Consider the following 17,982-nt stretch of genomic DNA (forward strand, 5'->3'; position numbering starts at 1 on the left):
TATCACTATTGTTTGCATGCTAGAGTTCATGTACAGAAAAATAAGACATTTAAAGCACAATTGTGTTCTGCCAGTAGTTTTAATTCAGTAACTTTCTAACTGAAAACAATTTTCAAAAGAATCTGATGTAGCCTTTCAAAAACTTGCTTTGCTGATCACATAAATCATTGTCCCTTAAATATGCCCAAATTACCCACAAAACTTCATTTTTGAATTATTTATAGGAACATTTACTGTTTGCTTCTGTTCTGTAAATGTAGTTTATTACACAGTGAATTACTGGTTCCAAGAGTCAAGAAGGTAAAAATATCTAAGCATGATCATTTAAAAAAATAGCCAAAAAAGTGCAGAAATCTCAAGACACTGAAAAATTAAAAAGGGAAGGGACTTTAAGGTCCTTGAAATGAGTACCGCTCCTAAAATTAAATGATACATATATATATATATATATATATATATATATATATATATATATATATATATATAATTTAATGTATGTATGTCATTTTAGGAAATACATTTTTACCAGGAAGATGTGCATTACACTGTACTAGGTAAGGGTGTAAATTTCTTAATGACTAAAGTAACAAAATTTAATCTTATAAAATATATCTATATTGTACACTGTTAAAAAAAACATTGCTTAAAATCCTGGTATGGTTATAAAAAATTCTACAACATGGACAAGTGATTAAGTTATAGTACAAATGAAAAAATCCAAATTAAAACCTTACTATAACTTGAGCATGGCTCATAATGAAAATGCATAAATAAAAAAAGAAGAAATACACAAACTAGTAACACTGTTTCTTAGTAGCTTGTTAGAATATATATGATTTTTGTTCCTGTTCTAATTTTCAATTTTCTGTGCCTTTATAGCAACTAAAAACAGATACATTTTGATGACCTATTAAAACAAAGCACAATTGTAAAATGGAGAAATAATGATATATTAAAACATAACCAAAAATAACTGACTTTATTCTCTCATTAGTTACAAAGTATTTCTTCAGATATACTTATGTTATTGTACTTAATCAACCTCCTTTTTCTTTTTTCTCTGGATACTATAATAATTTTTACCACCATATTTAGCCCTAGATTGTATGTCTCTCTCCATTAACCTGCACCAATATTTAGCCTGAAGTCCTATAACAATTTTTGCCATTGCCCATGTGCCTAAGTGCACTGCACATACATTCCGTACTGTGCTGGACATAAGGTTGGTGTTTTGTAAGTGCCTGATAACTATTCAGAAGAGCCAAGTATTAACACCTATGATGAGACACATCACAAGTTCTTTGTTTTGATTTATAAATTTTTTGAATAATCACATTCAAGGACAGATATAGAATGTTATAAATTTTCTCTGGAGCCAGCATTGTGATATAATTGATGAAGCCACAGATTGTGATAACAGCAGCCCGTTTGTGTGCCAGTTCAAAACCCAAATACACTACTATCAATCAATCCAACTGCCTGCCCCTGGCCTGGGAGGCAGCAAAATATGGCACAAGTTCTTAAACCCCTGCATCCATGTGGGAGACATGGGAGAAGCTCTTGGCTGCTGACCTCAGTCCGGACCCCACTTTGGACATCTGGGGAGTGTATCAGTGAATGAAAGTTCACTCTGTCTCTTTTTCTCTCTTATGTAACTCTGCCTTTGAAATGTCTCTTTAAAAATAAATAAATAAATTTGGTCTTGCCTGTTTATGTTGTTTCTGTGAAATATGGAAACATAATAAACATAACACAATATTCATACCATTGTTATTCCAACATGATCACTAATTGAAAATTACAGAACTGAAACATAAAGATTAGGACATATTATAACAATAGAAAGTAGTATATTCAAAAGTAGTAAAACTAATACATTGAAGAATAATAAAACAAGACTGTATAATGCAGACTGTCATGTCCAGATGTGTAGTATGCATCTCTACTTCCAAATCAAAAATGGAATCTCAATGAAACTGCTAAATATATCTTGATAGTAGTACACTGGACTCTCAGCCATTGTACGTACCTAAAATGTTGGGATACACTTAAATAGCAGATTGATGGACTTATGACTGTTTATAAAGGACTATACTATTGTAATAATATAGGAAAATCATTGGGGAGGGAGAGGAAGCTTGGATAGGGAAGAGTTAAAATCTCAGAATCTATGAAATTATATCATAAAACAATATAATAATTTTCTTAAAAAGTAAATGACACATTCTAATTAAAATAACCTATAGAACACTCCATTTTTTATATTATTTACAGTCCTCAATATGTGGATTAAAGTTACGATGCATAATACAGGAAATTTCACTTCATAACGCTAATATCACCAAGTTGGATAAGTATAAGCATTTCCGCCTCTCGGATGGGAAAATTTAAACAGAAAAATTAAAGGCTTCTGCTTATTACCTATGACCTTTTTTAGTTTTATAAGTATATGTTAAACATTAATTGCACTTCCACCAGGCAAGATGGAAGCTAAGTTATGACTCAGGTTCCCATTTCCTACCTAATACCAGTTGAAGACAGGATGGTTTGGAGAACAAAATATGGATTTTGCCATGATTCAATTCTCACCTGTCTCCAGTGAGTTGTTCTTGCTAACAAACACATGACCAAATGATGTTCATCTGGAAAGACTTAAACAAGTTTTAATACGCGTTCATTCTCACTTCCATTGAGCAAAGTTAAAGATATTGACATAAGCAGCAGCTTTACTTACTGGCTTTCAGCTGGAAAAGATAATGCACATTTTCCAGTTTAGTGTTTTAATTAATGAAATGATCTAACTTCTGCTGTTTTCATTGCAAACATTTGTGCATTATGCAGTTTAACCAAGAATGAATGACCTTACGTACTAGATAAGGATACTGCCTTTCAGATAATTCAGCTTTTGAATCACATCAAAATCATTTGAACAAAAATAATCTTGTGGTATAGAAAGCATTCTAGTTTTGTAAGACATTATTATGACCTTCAAGCATCATTGCCAGAATTTTTTACAACAGGTCCACTACTAAGTGCTTGGGATCCAGAGAATTAAATGCCGGTCCAGACAAAATAGTGCATGTAGAACTCTCATTTACAGTATTTCAGGACACTGCTTTGTAATGATTCAGATTTGTTCCTTATTCACTGAAAAGTACTAACTGGAAAGCATGTTTGTCTTATCCAGAAGAAGTAAAACAGTTTACATAGTGTTAGAGGTTACCTGCTAGAAATATAAAAATCATGAAGTGTTGTGTATAAAATATTGTGCATATATTTTTCTACATTTCAACTACCAGAGGTAGAAAAATAAATGTAATATAGAATAATTTCCTGTAATTCCAAGTTATATTGATGAACACTAGCCATTTATCTAAAGATTCCTGAATAAAATTTTTATTGTGACTGAAAATTTTCTCTCTTGAAAATAGTCAGGAAACCTCCATTAAGCAATTAAATAATGTAAATTTTGCATTGATAGATATGTAATTATTTTTTCTTTCCCTATTTTTCATATAATATCTGACTTCAGTAGTTAATACTCAGTTTCATTTATGTAACTGAATTCTACTTATCCCAGCTTAAAAATGGCAGTCATGAACTCTTACATGAAAGCAATTTTCAATGCCATGATCAAGTGAATTTAGAGGAAATTGGGACTTGAGAAAGCAAAAGAAGTGGGGCCAAATTACTTTTGCATTTCTATTAAGAAGAATAAATCAATGGGGAAGTAACTGAAAGGAACCGTGGACTCAGCATAACTAGAACTATTATAAATGTTGAAACTATAGTATGTGTGCTGACTAGAAGTGATCGGGGGGAGACAGATGGTGAATGTGTGTACAGAAAGAAAATAACTCCAGATCTAGAATTAGCTGTGATGACAAGAGGTCTAGAATCTATCTGGACAAGAAGGACACATGGATTTGGCAGGATCAGAGAAAGTTAGTGAAAGAGAACCACAGAAACGGCTGTAAATGCATAAATGGAATACACTAGATATTCCCCCCAACTCAACTTCAACCAAACCAAATTCCAAATGTGTCACATTATATCAGAAAAACTATAATGGTGGGAAAATCTGCATAGTAGAAGATGGTAGTCTGGATTAATTGTGCTTAAAATACATTCATATATTCCTTTACAGAGATTTCTAACTGCACATATGAATTGATCAAAGATCATGCTTTAATATCCTTGGAGTTATTCTAGCTCTGAATGCTTGCTTCTTTCAGTGAACAACGAGTAATTTATAAACCGAGATTTACTTCTGACAAGATTGAATAACTCTAAAAGAGTCATGCAGAGCTGAAAAGCAACTTCTCAGGACAAAGTAGTCGGATTGCAAGCTGTATTCAGACTCCATTTAAGGCGTTTGTCATCAATTTACAGTGAAACAAGTCAACTATGATTTTCTCCAGCAAATATTGGAGCAGTTAGGCAGAAAGTTGAATTCAATCAATGTTAAGTTCAGTAAAGTGAATGTTATTAAAGAGTTTAAGTGACAGTTGCCAGAAACTGTTTATAATCAGGCCTGTATATAGTGACTCTCCTCTTAAGCAAAGATATTTGAACAGACAAAATAAATTCTGCGTGTCAATGACATGTCGTATACATAACTGACACAGAAGAGTTCTGCAGTACTAGAATGAGTGAACTGAAAATATTGGTGGTAATGATCAGCCAGCTGTATATTTGCACTTAAGGTGTCAAAATGACAAATTATTGTTTTCATAGCCTGTTATCTTGAGAATGAGTTACTGAGTTGGAATATACCAAAAAATGAACATAAACTAGATTCTTTATTTGATTATATGAAAATGAAATTTTTGGAGCAAGCACTAATATATGCAATTTACCCTAGAAAGAGGTGACGACAACCTTGGGGTAAAAAAGATTCCCTTCCCTGCTTCAAGGAGATCAGAATAACCTGTAGTAGGCAATCAACCCAGCAAAGATGCCTGCCTATTCAGTTGAGCGGATTTGAAGAACATTTCAAAGTGCCAGATGGCAAGATAACATGATGTCTCTCAGAACCGCAAAGAGTTGTTTTCCTTGAAGCCAGAGGGTATAGTGAAATAACTGAGAAGTAGGCAAGGGTCAAATGATACAGTAAAGATTCTAGGCTTTATATTCTTTGGTTAATGGGAAGACTTACAAGCAAGAACAATCATGCTGAAATGGCCCAATGCTTTTAGGATAGACAGTTGAACAAGTAAGGGGCTGCAGATTTTGAGAAAGAAAACAAAAAGATACATTTGAATTATAAGATCACATTGTGTATGTTAAACAGCTTACAGTCTTAGACACAGATTCGTAAGAGGCTATCAATTTCGTCTTCCTGGGTGGAAAGTAATAAGTCAAATGGAGATTATGAAACCAGAATTTCTTCCCTTCTTCAATTGTTAATTTTATTTTAGAATCCAGTGCAGGAAAAATGAAACTAAACCTCATGAGGATTTTTCTGATTTCTTAATCACTTTTTCTCCAATGCTTGCAACATTATAGAGTGTTACTCATTGATTAAGACTGTTGAATGAATTAAAGTGTGCCTTTTTCTCAAGCTATCCTTATACCATCCCCATTCCAAGGCCCTTTGCCTAGATAATAACATCACACCAGATGCGAATCATTTTTTCCCAAGAATATTCCTCTACTTTTGAATTTTACTCATCTTATCTTACAAAACACACATGGTTGCTTTCCACCACATACTGACTGTATCTCTTTTAAAACATCCACTTGCTTCATTATGTCTTATTCACTTGTACACTATGTAGATAATTGCTAACACCCCATAAGCATTGAGCATTAAGACTTAGAACTTGAGTCAAAATTATATAGCAAATATATAGACCGGGTATGAACTCAGTCTAGCCCCTGAAACCATGCTCTTAACCACTTGTCCAAGACAGTACCTGCTTCCTTGGATAGTTTTAAAGGTTCAGTGAGAATAGTTCAAGCAAAAAACACTTGCAAAATTACTTTACTGTAAATTAGTACCAAGAAATTAGCTTTTTTGTTAGTGTTTTTATTATCTATTAGGATTTCTATTATCTGCTTACTTGATAGTAGCATTATTGCTTCTCAAATACTTTTGGGTTATTTCAGTTAGACAAATGTAGCTGAGAAAATGCCACTGCTCCTATGATGACCACTTATGCCCACCTTCCTGTAAATTCATTTTATGTGTTCCCACTCTAGTTTTTACAATGAATGAAAACAGAACAAAATAAAAACCTTTCCTTACAAAAATCCTCAGACATTCAAGATGAGGGCTTTGAAATTTATGAAGATACTTCAGTAACATTCATGAAGGACTATGCATTGTCTATTCTTCTTTTGAAGGGCGTATAGGTTGTTTCCATGTGCTCACTATTGTGGATTGTGCTGCTATAAATATAAGGTTGTGGGTCACATTCTTGTATAAAGAATTCACTTCCTTTGAATATAGTCCAGGGGTGGATTAGCTGGTCATACGGCAGATCAATTTTCAGTTCTTTAAGCATTCTCCATACTAACTCCACAGTGGCTGCACTAGCCTATACTCCCACCACCAGTGGAGTAGGAAATCAGCTCTTCAATCCACTGAACTTATGTCTTGTCCTTTCAGTCTCTATTTGGTTTATTTCCTTCTTTATTTTGATAAACTCTTTTTTTGTTAATCTTAGGATTATTGTGCTGTTGTTTTTCTAGCTCCATCAGATGTGTTAGCTCATTTGACTGCTGCCTTCGTAGTTTCTTGATATAAGCACTGATTGCAATGAACTTCCCTCATAGCGCTGCCTTTATTGAGTCCCAAAAGCTTTGATATGTTGTGTTGATGCCTTCATTGATTACTTTTTTAAAATAATCTTATTTTTGATGTTGTTTGCATTGATAAGGATTCATGCCCATGGAGACCACTGATTAGCATGGGGAGGACTGAGGCATGGGAAACAGTGAGTGGGAAAAATTCTTCCAATTTTCCTTTTCTTGCCTTTTCTCCTGTAACTGGGGAGGAGGTTGAGAGAGAGGGATGAGTTACTGCCAAGTGCCAAACTACATCAGTACCTAGGGATGGGGCATGTCCATTTGATGTGATATTAGAAATCCCAATGTGGAGAAGAATGTTCTGAAGGTATTGCTTGAGTGATTTTGATGGTTCTGAGATGCTGTTGGTCTCATTGTTCCAAGGTTGAGAAAATCCTTCCGAGGTTCATCCACCCCCCAGACACTTGCTGCCAAAGTTTGTCCAGGAGAGTTGTCCAGCCTATTCTGCTCTCAATCTTTTTACATGACACTTGCTGTTCTTCACAGGCTAAAATGAACTGGGCTACATGTCCCCATTATGCACCTGTCCACTGAATAGGCATCATCAGTGAAGGAGGCCCAGTCCGAACACATGCATGTGGTTGAAGGTTGGACCACATCATCACCAACATCAGCCACAATGGCGATTGTAGTTGTCCAGTTAGTTCTGTTCCCAGTCCCATTTCCAATAAAAACCAGCAGGTGCTGCAGCCCAGCCATATCTGTCATGCCACAGACCTCACCTTTATGCACATCAGTGGGAACTACAGCCTAGTTGTGCAACTCCCAATAACTCCTATCAGGCCCACACCCAACCCCAGTTCCTGTGGATGCCAGTAAGTGCAGCAGAGTAGTCTAGTTTGTGCCACATCTCAATGATGCTCTCAAATACACCTATGGGTGCTGCAGCTTAGCTCAGCCCACCCCATTTCACGGTGCAGTCCACATATATGTCAACGGATACCACTGCTCTGTCCAACCTAGTCCACCCTGGCTCCCATGTGCACTCCAGCAGAAGCTGCAGCCCAGCAGAGGAGTGCCCATAACTTTTATACTAGACCCACTCAGTTCTGAACCCTGAACTTTCCAGAGGATACTGTGGTCCAGTCTGACTTGACTTGCACCCTGTCCTACCACTTGCGAGTAAACATCGCAGCAAAGCCCAGCCAGTTGGCATACATTCTGACTCTTGTAAGAGCTCTCAGATGCAGTAGCCTCACCCAGCCCAGCCCTCACCAAAACCCGATTCACATGCAGGCCAACAGCTGCTGCAGCCATGCCCATTCTGGCCTGTCCCTAGTCCCAACTCTTATGCTCAACAGTTGGAATAATAGCTCACTGCAAGTCCTGGGGTGTGCTAGTGAGTTCTGCAACTCAGTCTGGCATGGCCTGTCTTGCCTCAGCATTCACCAGGGGGTTACTGCAGTTTGGCTCCACCTAGCCTGGTCCTAGTCCCAGCTCATGCTGGGGGTACTGGATCCCAGCCCAGCTTGGTCAGCCCCCAGTTCCAGCCCCAGTGTTAACTGTCAAATGTTTTTTCCCAACCTGGCCCAACCTGTACCATGATCTGATTCTCATACTGCCAGCAGGATTTACAGACTGACCCAACAGGGTGTCCCCTTAGTTCCCCTCGTAGGCCTGTTCCCAGCCATGGATGTTGAACGTGTTGCTGGTTGCTCCAACCCAGCCTGATAGACTACACTCAGTCTTGGTATTTGCCATTGAGTGCTGCAGCCCGGCTTACCCTGGTCCATCACCTGTCCCAACTGTCACTGTTGGTTGTTAGCAACCTACCCTTGCCTAGCCTGCCCCCATCATGACTTTCATGCAAACCAGTAGGTGTGTTAGCACAGCCCAGCATAGGCCACACCCCTTCCTGGTTCCTGCACATGCCAGCATGCTGTAGTTTTGCTAGACCTTGCCCTGTTCACCCCACCCCCACTCAGAGCAAGCCAACACACCTGCCAACTAGTGGAGCCACATAGCCCAGCCTGGTCCACATCCAGCCCTGACTCATACGCTCACCAGCAGAACCTACAGCCTACCAGGGAAATTCCCCAAGTTCCCTCACCAGCTCCACGCCAAGACCTGGGTCTCATGTATACCAGCAGGTACTAGGTCCTTACCTGGCATAGTCCACCCCACCCCGTTTTGACCTTTGTGTGTGCTGTTGGATGTTGCAGCCTATTCTGGTGGGTGCTGCAGCCTGGATTAACCCAGCTGGTCCTAACCTCAGTTCCCATGAGTGTCAGGGAGTTTCATAGTCATGCCTAGCTTGGCGCATCAGCATTCCCAGCTTTCAAGGAAGTCAGTGGATACTGCAGTCCCATATGGGTGATCCCACAAATATCCCATATAATCTGCCCCCACATGCTGATTAGTGTCATGGCCCAGTCTAACATGTCTGCTACCCCAACACTCACTGATGGATACTGTGCATCAGACCTGCCAGGCAGTCACCCAGCCCTAGCTTATTTGTGTACCAGTAAGTGGTGGTCAATGCCAACTAGCCCAGCTCAGGAAACCCATGCGCATGAGTGCATTGTTCTGCCCCAGAATGGTCCTCAGGTTTCCCTCCTGCAAACCACCTGATTTCACCCTACTCATTTACCTCCAAATGCAGTGGCCTGTTCAATCACTTTAAAAACTCAATCAATCAATAAGCAATTATGTTTGCACACTGGTATAGTTGACAAATCTGGCATTAACCAGGTCCAGAATACCCACCAGCTATTGGCTGCTCTTCTCCCAGCAGTGTAACACTTGCTTAAGTACAATGCAATGTGAATAGTTATCTACAGCTGGGGGTGTCTTCATTCATGTCAAGGAATTTTTTTTGTCCTCTTTTATTTCTTCAATAACCATTTACATTAGAAGTATGTTGTTCAGTTTTCTGATATTTTTGTATTTTCTGGAATATCTTGACTTAGTGGACTCTAGTTTTTACTCCACAACGATCTAAAAAGATGCAGGGTACGCTTTCAAATTTTTTAAATTTTCCGAGGCTTGCTTTGTGGCCTATAATGTGATCAACACTGGAGAAAGCTCCATGTACTGACAAAAAAAAAAGTTCATTCTGGTTCTGTAGGATAAAAGGCTCCATAAATATCAGTTAAGTGCATTTGTTTTATTTTTTGGGTGAGCTATATTGTTTTCTTGCTAAATATCTGTCTCATCAATCTGCCCATTGAAGTTTGCAGGGTGTTATGGTCCCCCAATATTATTATATTGCATTTCTCTATCTTCCTTTAAATCCTTTAATGTGTATACATTTATAGTCATAATTTATTATTGTTGAATAGCTCTCTTAATCATTATTTGGTGCACTTCTTCACCTCTTCTAATCATTTTCATGTCAAAGTCTTTATTATCTGATATTAGAATGGCTACACCAATACATTTTTCCTTTCCATTAGTATATAATATTCTTTTCCACCATTTCACTTTTCTCATGTATCTTTGTTGGTAAGACGTGTCTCCTGTAAGTGGCAGATAAACGGGTTTCATTTTTGGTCCACTCTGCTAATCTATGTCTTCTGATTGACACATTTAAACCATTTACATTCAATGTTAACATTGATAGTTAATGATTTGGTCCTATCATTTTGACATTGGGTTTTTTGTTGTTTAATTTAGGTTTATTTTGTGGTTTGATTGAGATGTTCTCTATGTTGGTTTCTTTTCTCTGTAACACACCTTTAAGCAACCTGTGTAGGGCAAGTTTGGTAAAGGTGAAGTCCTTAAGTTTTTATTTGCTTTGGAAGTATTTTCTTTCATTGTCAAAGACAAAGGAAAGCATTTCTGGGTGTTATTCTGGGTTGACAACTTTTTTTAGCATCTGGAATATATCATTCCATTGTCTTCTGGCCAGTAGAGTTTCCTCTGAGAAGTCAGCTGTGAATCTGATTGGGGTTCCAAAATAAATTAATTGACCTTTCTAGCATTCATATTTAAGTATCCTTTCCTTATATTCAGGTGAAGAAAGCTTGATTATCATCTGCCATGTCAGGAATAGCTTCCAATTGAATCTGTTCGGGGTTCTCTGCTCTTCCTGTATTTGGTTCCCCCTTTATTATCCATGTTGGGGAATTTCTTATTTATTATTATATTCTACACATCTTTTAACCCAGCTTCCCTTCCACACTTTCAGGAATCCCCATATCCCTTAAATTTGGCCTTTTGATGCTATCATTTATTTTTTTAATTTATCTTTTCCAATATTATTTTCATGACAAGGTTCCATGGGCACAGGGATTTGCATTTTCACATATGATGTCTTCCAGTTCTGAAATTCTTTCTTCTGCCCAACTCATTTTATTATTTGGACTTTCCATTTAATTTGAATTTGCTTTATTAAAGTCTTCATCTGTTGTACTTTGGTTTGATTTCAAGCCTGCTATTTGCTCTGTAATGTATTTTTCAAATTCCTTGAACTGTTGTAACTGCTTCTTGCTACTTTTAAAAAGCTTTATAATGATATCTTTTTATTTCTTTATCTTGCAGTTTCTCAATATCTTCAACAGTTAATTTAAAATTGAAAAAAAATGCTCTCATGCATTGCTGGGGAAAATTGATATCTTTATTCATGATGCCTGTGTCTCTTCTTTTGCCCTTAGCCATTGTAACTCAGATTATCTGATTCCTCTGCTTGGGGCTGATTTTTAAGCTATGTCATCCACAGGTCTACAAATCACCTTTACTGATGCTGTTCAGTACCTAGCAATGCATTTGAGTCACTCTCGCCACTCCCTCCAGTGAGTTTCAACTCCCCCAGGAAGTTTCAACCCTGTTTCCTGTGATTTGTTTCTGCTATGGCTTCCACAGCCAGGGCACCAGGGTTTCCACTCTCCAGTCTCTGTGACCCTGTGTTGCAGTCAAAATGTTTCCTACTCAGCCCTTCTCCTGCTCATGTTTTCAGCAGGCAACCCAGACCTATTTTGAATGGAACCCATAGGATGTCAGATGGATATTGTTTTCCCAAAAGAACCAGTGAGATGCAATGAGCCAGAAGTGAGTTCTTTCCTGTCTTAACACATGCATAGCTTGCCGTTGTCCTCATGCCTTTACCTCAGTGCTCAAAATGGTGTCTGATATGGCCCTGGAAGTTGCTGAGCCATGAAATCCACCCTGTTCCCTCCAACATGCTGATTCTGCTTTTGATTGGATTAAAAAAAAAAAAAACAGTAGGGCCCATGTTTCTATGGCTTGAGTCATTTCCTGAATTTCCAGTGATCTCCCTTCCCAACTGTCCATGAGTGGAGCTCCTATTACCACTGGGATGTCTGTCCACTGCAGCACTGCTCTATTGTCTCTGCTACTTCCCCATTTCCACAGGTCTCCAGGTTTCCATCTGCCATCTGCCTGCCCATTCCAGTTTTCCAGGATCGTGCACTCTCTGCTTCTCCTCCAATAATCCTTCTCCATCCATTTTAACATGTCCTCACCCTATTTATCCATCATGGTTTCCCTCCAATTCACTTATTTTTAATGAGGAGAATTGGACTTTGGAATGAAATTAAGCAGCCTGAAGAAAAATAATTTCTGTGTTAGTGTTTTTTAATCTAGTCTGTTTTGTTTAATCAACAAATCCAATTTAAAATTGTCATCGATTATGAGATGTTATTGCATTATATTATTCACGTTGTGATTTTCTTTATAATTATTGACTTAACTCTGTATTTTGCTTCTACTATCATTAGAAAGTTTTTGTAGTTTCCTCTGAATACTATTTATTACAGCATCTAGCAATAAAAACATCTTTTATTTAAAATTCAAACATATGCTCACTTTATTGGCCATTTGTAATCATCAGCTCTGCATTATTTTGGAATTTCAATTTTAAGCAATAGCATGATGTCCTCTTTAGAGCAAACAGACCTGAATGACAATCTCAAATGAAGTTATGTCAGTCTCACTAAATCATTATTATTTTCCCCCAGACAAAGATTAACAGATTCTTTATCCATAAAGTAGAGCTATTGGAACTTTATTCCATTATTGATTAGGTTAAACATGACATTTTGAAACAGAGCAGAATCATAGTTTAGTATCAGTTGTCTCTTTCCAATTTGTCACGCCTATGGTTCCACCATGATCCCCAGTGGAACTGTGTGAGAGAAATTACAGAGGAATTATGTGATGTGTCAAATATCACCCAAATTCTCCTGTTATTTTCCTCACTGACTTACTAAAAACCCGAAGTCTTTAGTATCTTCTCTCTTCTTGACTGTCAATTGTTCCCTGTAATAACATTCATTGATAAAGCTCCCTTTTTGATTCCTCTGTAACTTTTTTAGTATGTGCCATTGACCCCAGCAGTTCTACATATGCAAAATTCTTGCCCCATCTTGCTCAACAGACCACCCGTTCTCCACTTCATCAAGAAAATTTGAGAATTCAAGACATGCTTTTCTTCAGCTTCCAGCCCTTCTTCCACCATGTCCATCAGCACCCATCCAGCCTTTGCGTCTTTCCTCAAATCTAAGCAAATGAGGCTTCTCGCTCACTTCTATTCAAGGTCAGTCTGCTCTTGAATAAACAACTCCATCTTCTTGATAACCTCTTACAATTTATTTTACTATTTTTATTCCAATTTCTCTGTCTTTAATTTTCCCTCTTTGATAGTATCGTCCTATTTTATCTTTCCCGTTTCTGTCTTACAATGCCAGAATGCAGCTCCCCTCTATTCCTTATTACCTCTTTCATTACTGACTCTCATTAGTTTTTTGTTTTTTCTTTTTTCTATGAGGTTAGAGCAATATATTCAAAGCATTTATCAGCCAAAATTGCTTTGATTAAAAATCTTTTAGTGATGTTCTTTCACTGGTATGATAAAATCCTATCTCTTTAAAAGAGAGATAAAAGACCTCCTGGCCTAACTGGTTGAATTTACTTATAATTAGCCACATTATCTCAAATTAGCACTCATTAAGCAACCTGCCTGCAATTCATATTCATAAAGAGAGCTGTAACTTAACATTCTGTTGCAGTTAAAACGTACCTTGTCTCCTGGAAGAAGTTCCTGGCTCCTGGCTTCAGATTGGTTCAGCTGCAGCCATTGCAGCCATTTGGGGAGTTCACTAGCAGACGGAAGATCTTTCTGTTTCTTTTTCTTCTCTGTAACTCTGCCTTTTTAATAAAAATAAGTGGATCTTTAAGAAGATGTAGCTTGTTTCTACTGGACAATTTCTTCTCATCTCACTCTGGCAGTTTTTCTCTGATTCTTGCTCACATGACTCCCCCTCCTTCATATTGCTGGAGCATCATGAATTCATTCTTCTGGGGTTTGCTTCAGAATTAAATTTTACTTTGTGAGTTTCTGAAAGTCAGAGATAACATTATACATCACGATGCTGGTATTATGTGTAGGATGTGAAAGATAAATAAATTCATTCTTAACAATTCCAGGAATAAAATGTAAATATGCTCTGTGTTTATTTGTATTCTCTTTTTCATACATTTACATTGTATGAAACAAACATTTTGTTCACCAAACAACCCATGAATTTCCCCTGTATTTCCCTGTCTTCTTTGCATCTAGGTTAGGAACACACAAACAGTTCTAGACAATAAGTTGTACCCATAAATGAGTCATGTCACTTAAGCCCAATAGCTTCAAGAGCAGAGGTGAGTTTTCCAGCTTCTTTGTATGTTTTGGCTTCTCCAGCATTCTTGAAAGGGTACAGTCACAACATCATGGAAGCATGGCAGAGTTGTGGCACATCAGGTTAAGTTGCAGACACAACACTGAAATTCCAGATGATTGATGTTTCCAGTCCTGGCTGCTCCACTTCCAATCCACCTCCTTTCTAGTGTACCAGTGATGGAAGTAGATGACAGAAGTATTCGGGTCCCTGACATCTATTTGGGAGCCAAGGATGAAGTTCCTGCTTCCTGATTTAGGCTTAGCCTAGTCACAGGCAGTATAAACATTTTTGGAAATAACCGTGAGAGAGAGAATGTGTGTGTGTGTGGGCGCACACGCTCTGCCTTTCAAGTAAACAAACACATCTTTAAAGAAACAAGATCATGTGGCATAAACCTGAACTATGAAGCCACTGAGAATCCAGAATTTGTTACTATAGGTAATCTAGTCTACATGGTTTTTGATACAAGTTTATTCATTAGTCTCTATCTTAGAATATGCATAAGAGGTTTTATTAAACACTATCTCTTCTCTTTAAATGAAGTTTCTTTTAGACTTAGAAAAGCCACAAAAAATGACTAAGATTTTCCAGCTGGCCCTCCTCTTGCTATCCAACCTCAGTTGATTTCATTATTATTATTTTTGCCCAATCTGTCATTCAAAGTACTTCATAGCCTACTTCCTATGATCTAAATGGCAGTGGAAATGTTTGCCTGCACAAAAATATCTTCCATACTAATTCAGACATGCCTGTGACTCAAAAAAATAATGTCATGTCTCCAACTTTATGTTTTAATCATTGCTATAAAAGAAACTTCTCCTGGGAATCACATAACATACTATTGCAATAGCAGGCTAAGAAGATCACATACAAATAGCACAGTAGTTCTTCAAGTCTTTAAGGCACTTCTAATGTGTCTTGAATATGTATATAACCTCCATGACTCATAATTATCAATATCTTGATGGAAATCTAAGTTATATCTATTTCCATAAGTGTTCTGCAAAAAGCACTGGCTTTCTAAATAACATTACAAGTTTCATTGAACTACATTGATATTTTGTTGTTTCAGTTGAAAGAAATCTGGCTATAGTTCTGTTTTAAGGCTGGGCTAATATGAACACACTACAATCTATCTTTTAACCACACTTACTTTGGAAAGCCCTCTTCCTCAGACAGCATCTCCTGTTTCCTCAAGGCTGAAATTCCCAAGGCCATTCATTCCCAGTTTGAAACTTACTGGCAATGAGCAATAGTTTTATTTTGTTTTGTTTTTCCCCCAGAGTTCCTAGTCAATGATTCATTGCTCTACAATGATTTTTGAATGGATCCTAGTCCCACTGCACAATCAGTTCTCAGGCCAGTTGAACAGAGTGAACTGTCTAGCTTTGACCTCTCACTCCTCTAGAGTGGTGAGAACAACCTAAAAATCAAAGAAAGCACATGGCTTAAAAATGAGAGGAGATAATTTCTGGGGAGAAATTAGGAAAAGGATGTCACAAGGAAGATAGTGGTGCTGGCAGCAATGACAGCCCTATCCTATTTGCATCGTCTGTCACCCAAGAAGCAGGATTTAGAGACAACTTTGAGTTAGGGAATCTGTTTCTGTGTGTGCTACTAAGTGCCATGTATAATGAATGGCGGGCAACAAAGATGTGAGGATAGAGTGACTGAAAAACAAATATTCTTTCCCTTCAAAGCTTAATGAAATATGCAGGTATTAAATTGTTCTGATTTATGCTACAAAACATCATGCTAAGACCTTAAGAAAGAATATAACTGAGTAATAGATTTTATTTTTACTGTGATTATTCTCATTGATTCCAGATAATTCTGTTGATTACCTTTAGGACTACCGCTTTTGTTGGTTGCTACTCTTGGAATTTTCTAAGACGTTAACACTAATTCCTAAATAAATACTCAGACTCCAAGAAAGTACACATAATATTTATTAAAACAAAAGACTAATTTTTACCTCTCTCTCCTGCATTTCTTTCTCCCAGCCTGAAGTTCTGGATCAAATACAAAATTTAAGAGAGTTGTGGATGGATAATAATGCATTGCAAGTGCTACCTGGGGTATGTAAGTTTTATAATGCTTTGGTTGCATATCGTAATAATTATTCAGAAATTTAAATCCCAATTTTTGCCTTGAAAGTGGAATAATGGTTAAAAATGTTCAATCATCAAGTTTTTCACTAACTGTTTTTTTTAATGTATCCTCTGGTTATCTTGTTGAAGGAGTGTATTTGTAATCTCTTTTTATACATATTGTTTTAAAATGTGAAAAAATAGTAGTTTAAAAGAAAATACCATAAGTAACACCAAGTTATGTTTTTTAAAATCAACTTTATTCTTACAAGTAACTGGATAATGATTTTTGTTTATATTGTTAGAATTCTTTCACTATCCTAAAAGAAAAAAAATCATCCTTATTTCAACTAATCTCCAGGATAATCTACATGAATATTTTAAATGACAAAGCTCACATTACTAAAGATGAAAAATTTTAATTATACTAAGTTTTTTCCTCCACTAAAAAGAATCACAGAAAAAAAAATTCTTGAGTACTAAGTCTCCAGTAAAACATAAAGTGTGACTAGTCCTGCTTTTACTATCTAGTAAAAGATTAACTCCCAATATAACACTTGCCTCTCCTCATGCATGCACTTAAATAAACATGGGCATAAACACACATACACATAAAGCAAACACATCTCCAGTTGTCATGGCCAACTCCAGACTAGTGGGATTGTAGAGAGCATCCAAGACAGGTGCAGATGCAATAATTCTTCAGCCAACTCAGAAGTTACATGCGCTCCCAAAGCTAATTTCATTCCTATTTTGAACTAACGTTAAATATTTCTTCAAATATTTACAAAAGCATTCAAACAATAAGCCTATTCCCTCTTTGGGAAAAATTAAGAGTACATAAAGGAGACTACATGGAAAAATACTAAGGAAAAAGATTTTCTTCTCTCATCAAAATAATATTTTTCTCCTGTCAACACAGACACAAAAGAGTATGTAAATCCTTCACTTATTGATTTACCCAAGAAATAATTTATCGAGGCTAGTGTGGTAGCTTGACAGGTTAATCCTCCACCTCCAATCACTGGCATGCCATATGGGCACCAATGCATGCCCTAGCTGCTTCACTTCCAATCCAGCCCTATGCTTATGGCCTAGGAAAGCAATGGAGGATGGCCCAAGTCTCTGGGGCCCAGGGACTCAGAGGAAGTTCCTGTTCCTGGCTTCAAATTGGTTCAGCTCTGGCCATTGTAGCCGTCTGGGGAGTAAAACAGAAGATGGAAAATCTCTTTGTTTCTCCTTCTCTCTCTGTACATCTGCTCTTCAATTAAAAATAAGTCTTTTACAATAATAATAATAACAATTTCTCAAATCATTTCTGTAAATCAGATACCAACCTAATTTCAGAGTTGCAGTCCATATAACTAATAATCTTAAATATATTTATGGCATTTCAAGGCCTTGAATCAATTTTTTTGAAGAACTCATTCATAGCAGGGAAACAGACCTGTATG

The 17,982-nt window shown here is 37.1% G+C and overlaps 1 protein-coding gene across 1 annotated transcript in view; it reads left to right on the forward strand.

The window, feature by feature from the left end:
* LRRC7 (leucine rich repeat containing 7) overlaps positions 1-17,982 on the forward strand; it is a 470,136-nt gene that overhangs the window by 300,792 nt on the left and 151,362 nt on the right. Inside the window, exon 9 of the mRNA XM_036494635.2 lies at positions 16,442-16,516. Coding sequence (XP_036350528.2) covers positions 16,442-16,516 — 75 coding nt within the window. The remainder of the gene's footprint in view (positions 1-16,441; positions 16,517-17,982) is intronic.

The sequence above is a fragment of the Ochotona princeps genome, chromosome 2 (assembly GCF_030435755.1).
Source record: "Ochotona princeps isolate mOchPri1 chromosome 2, mOchPri1.hap1, whole genome shotgun sequence".
Lineage (NCBI taxonomy): Eukaryota > Metazoa > Chordata > Mammalia > Lagomorpha > Ochotonidae > Ochotona > Ochotona princeps.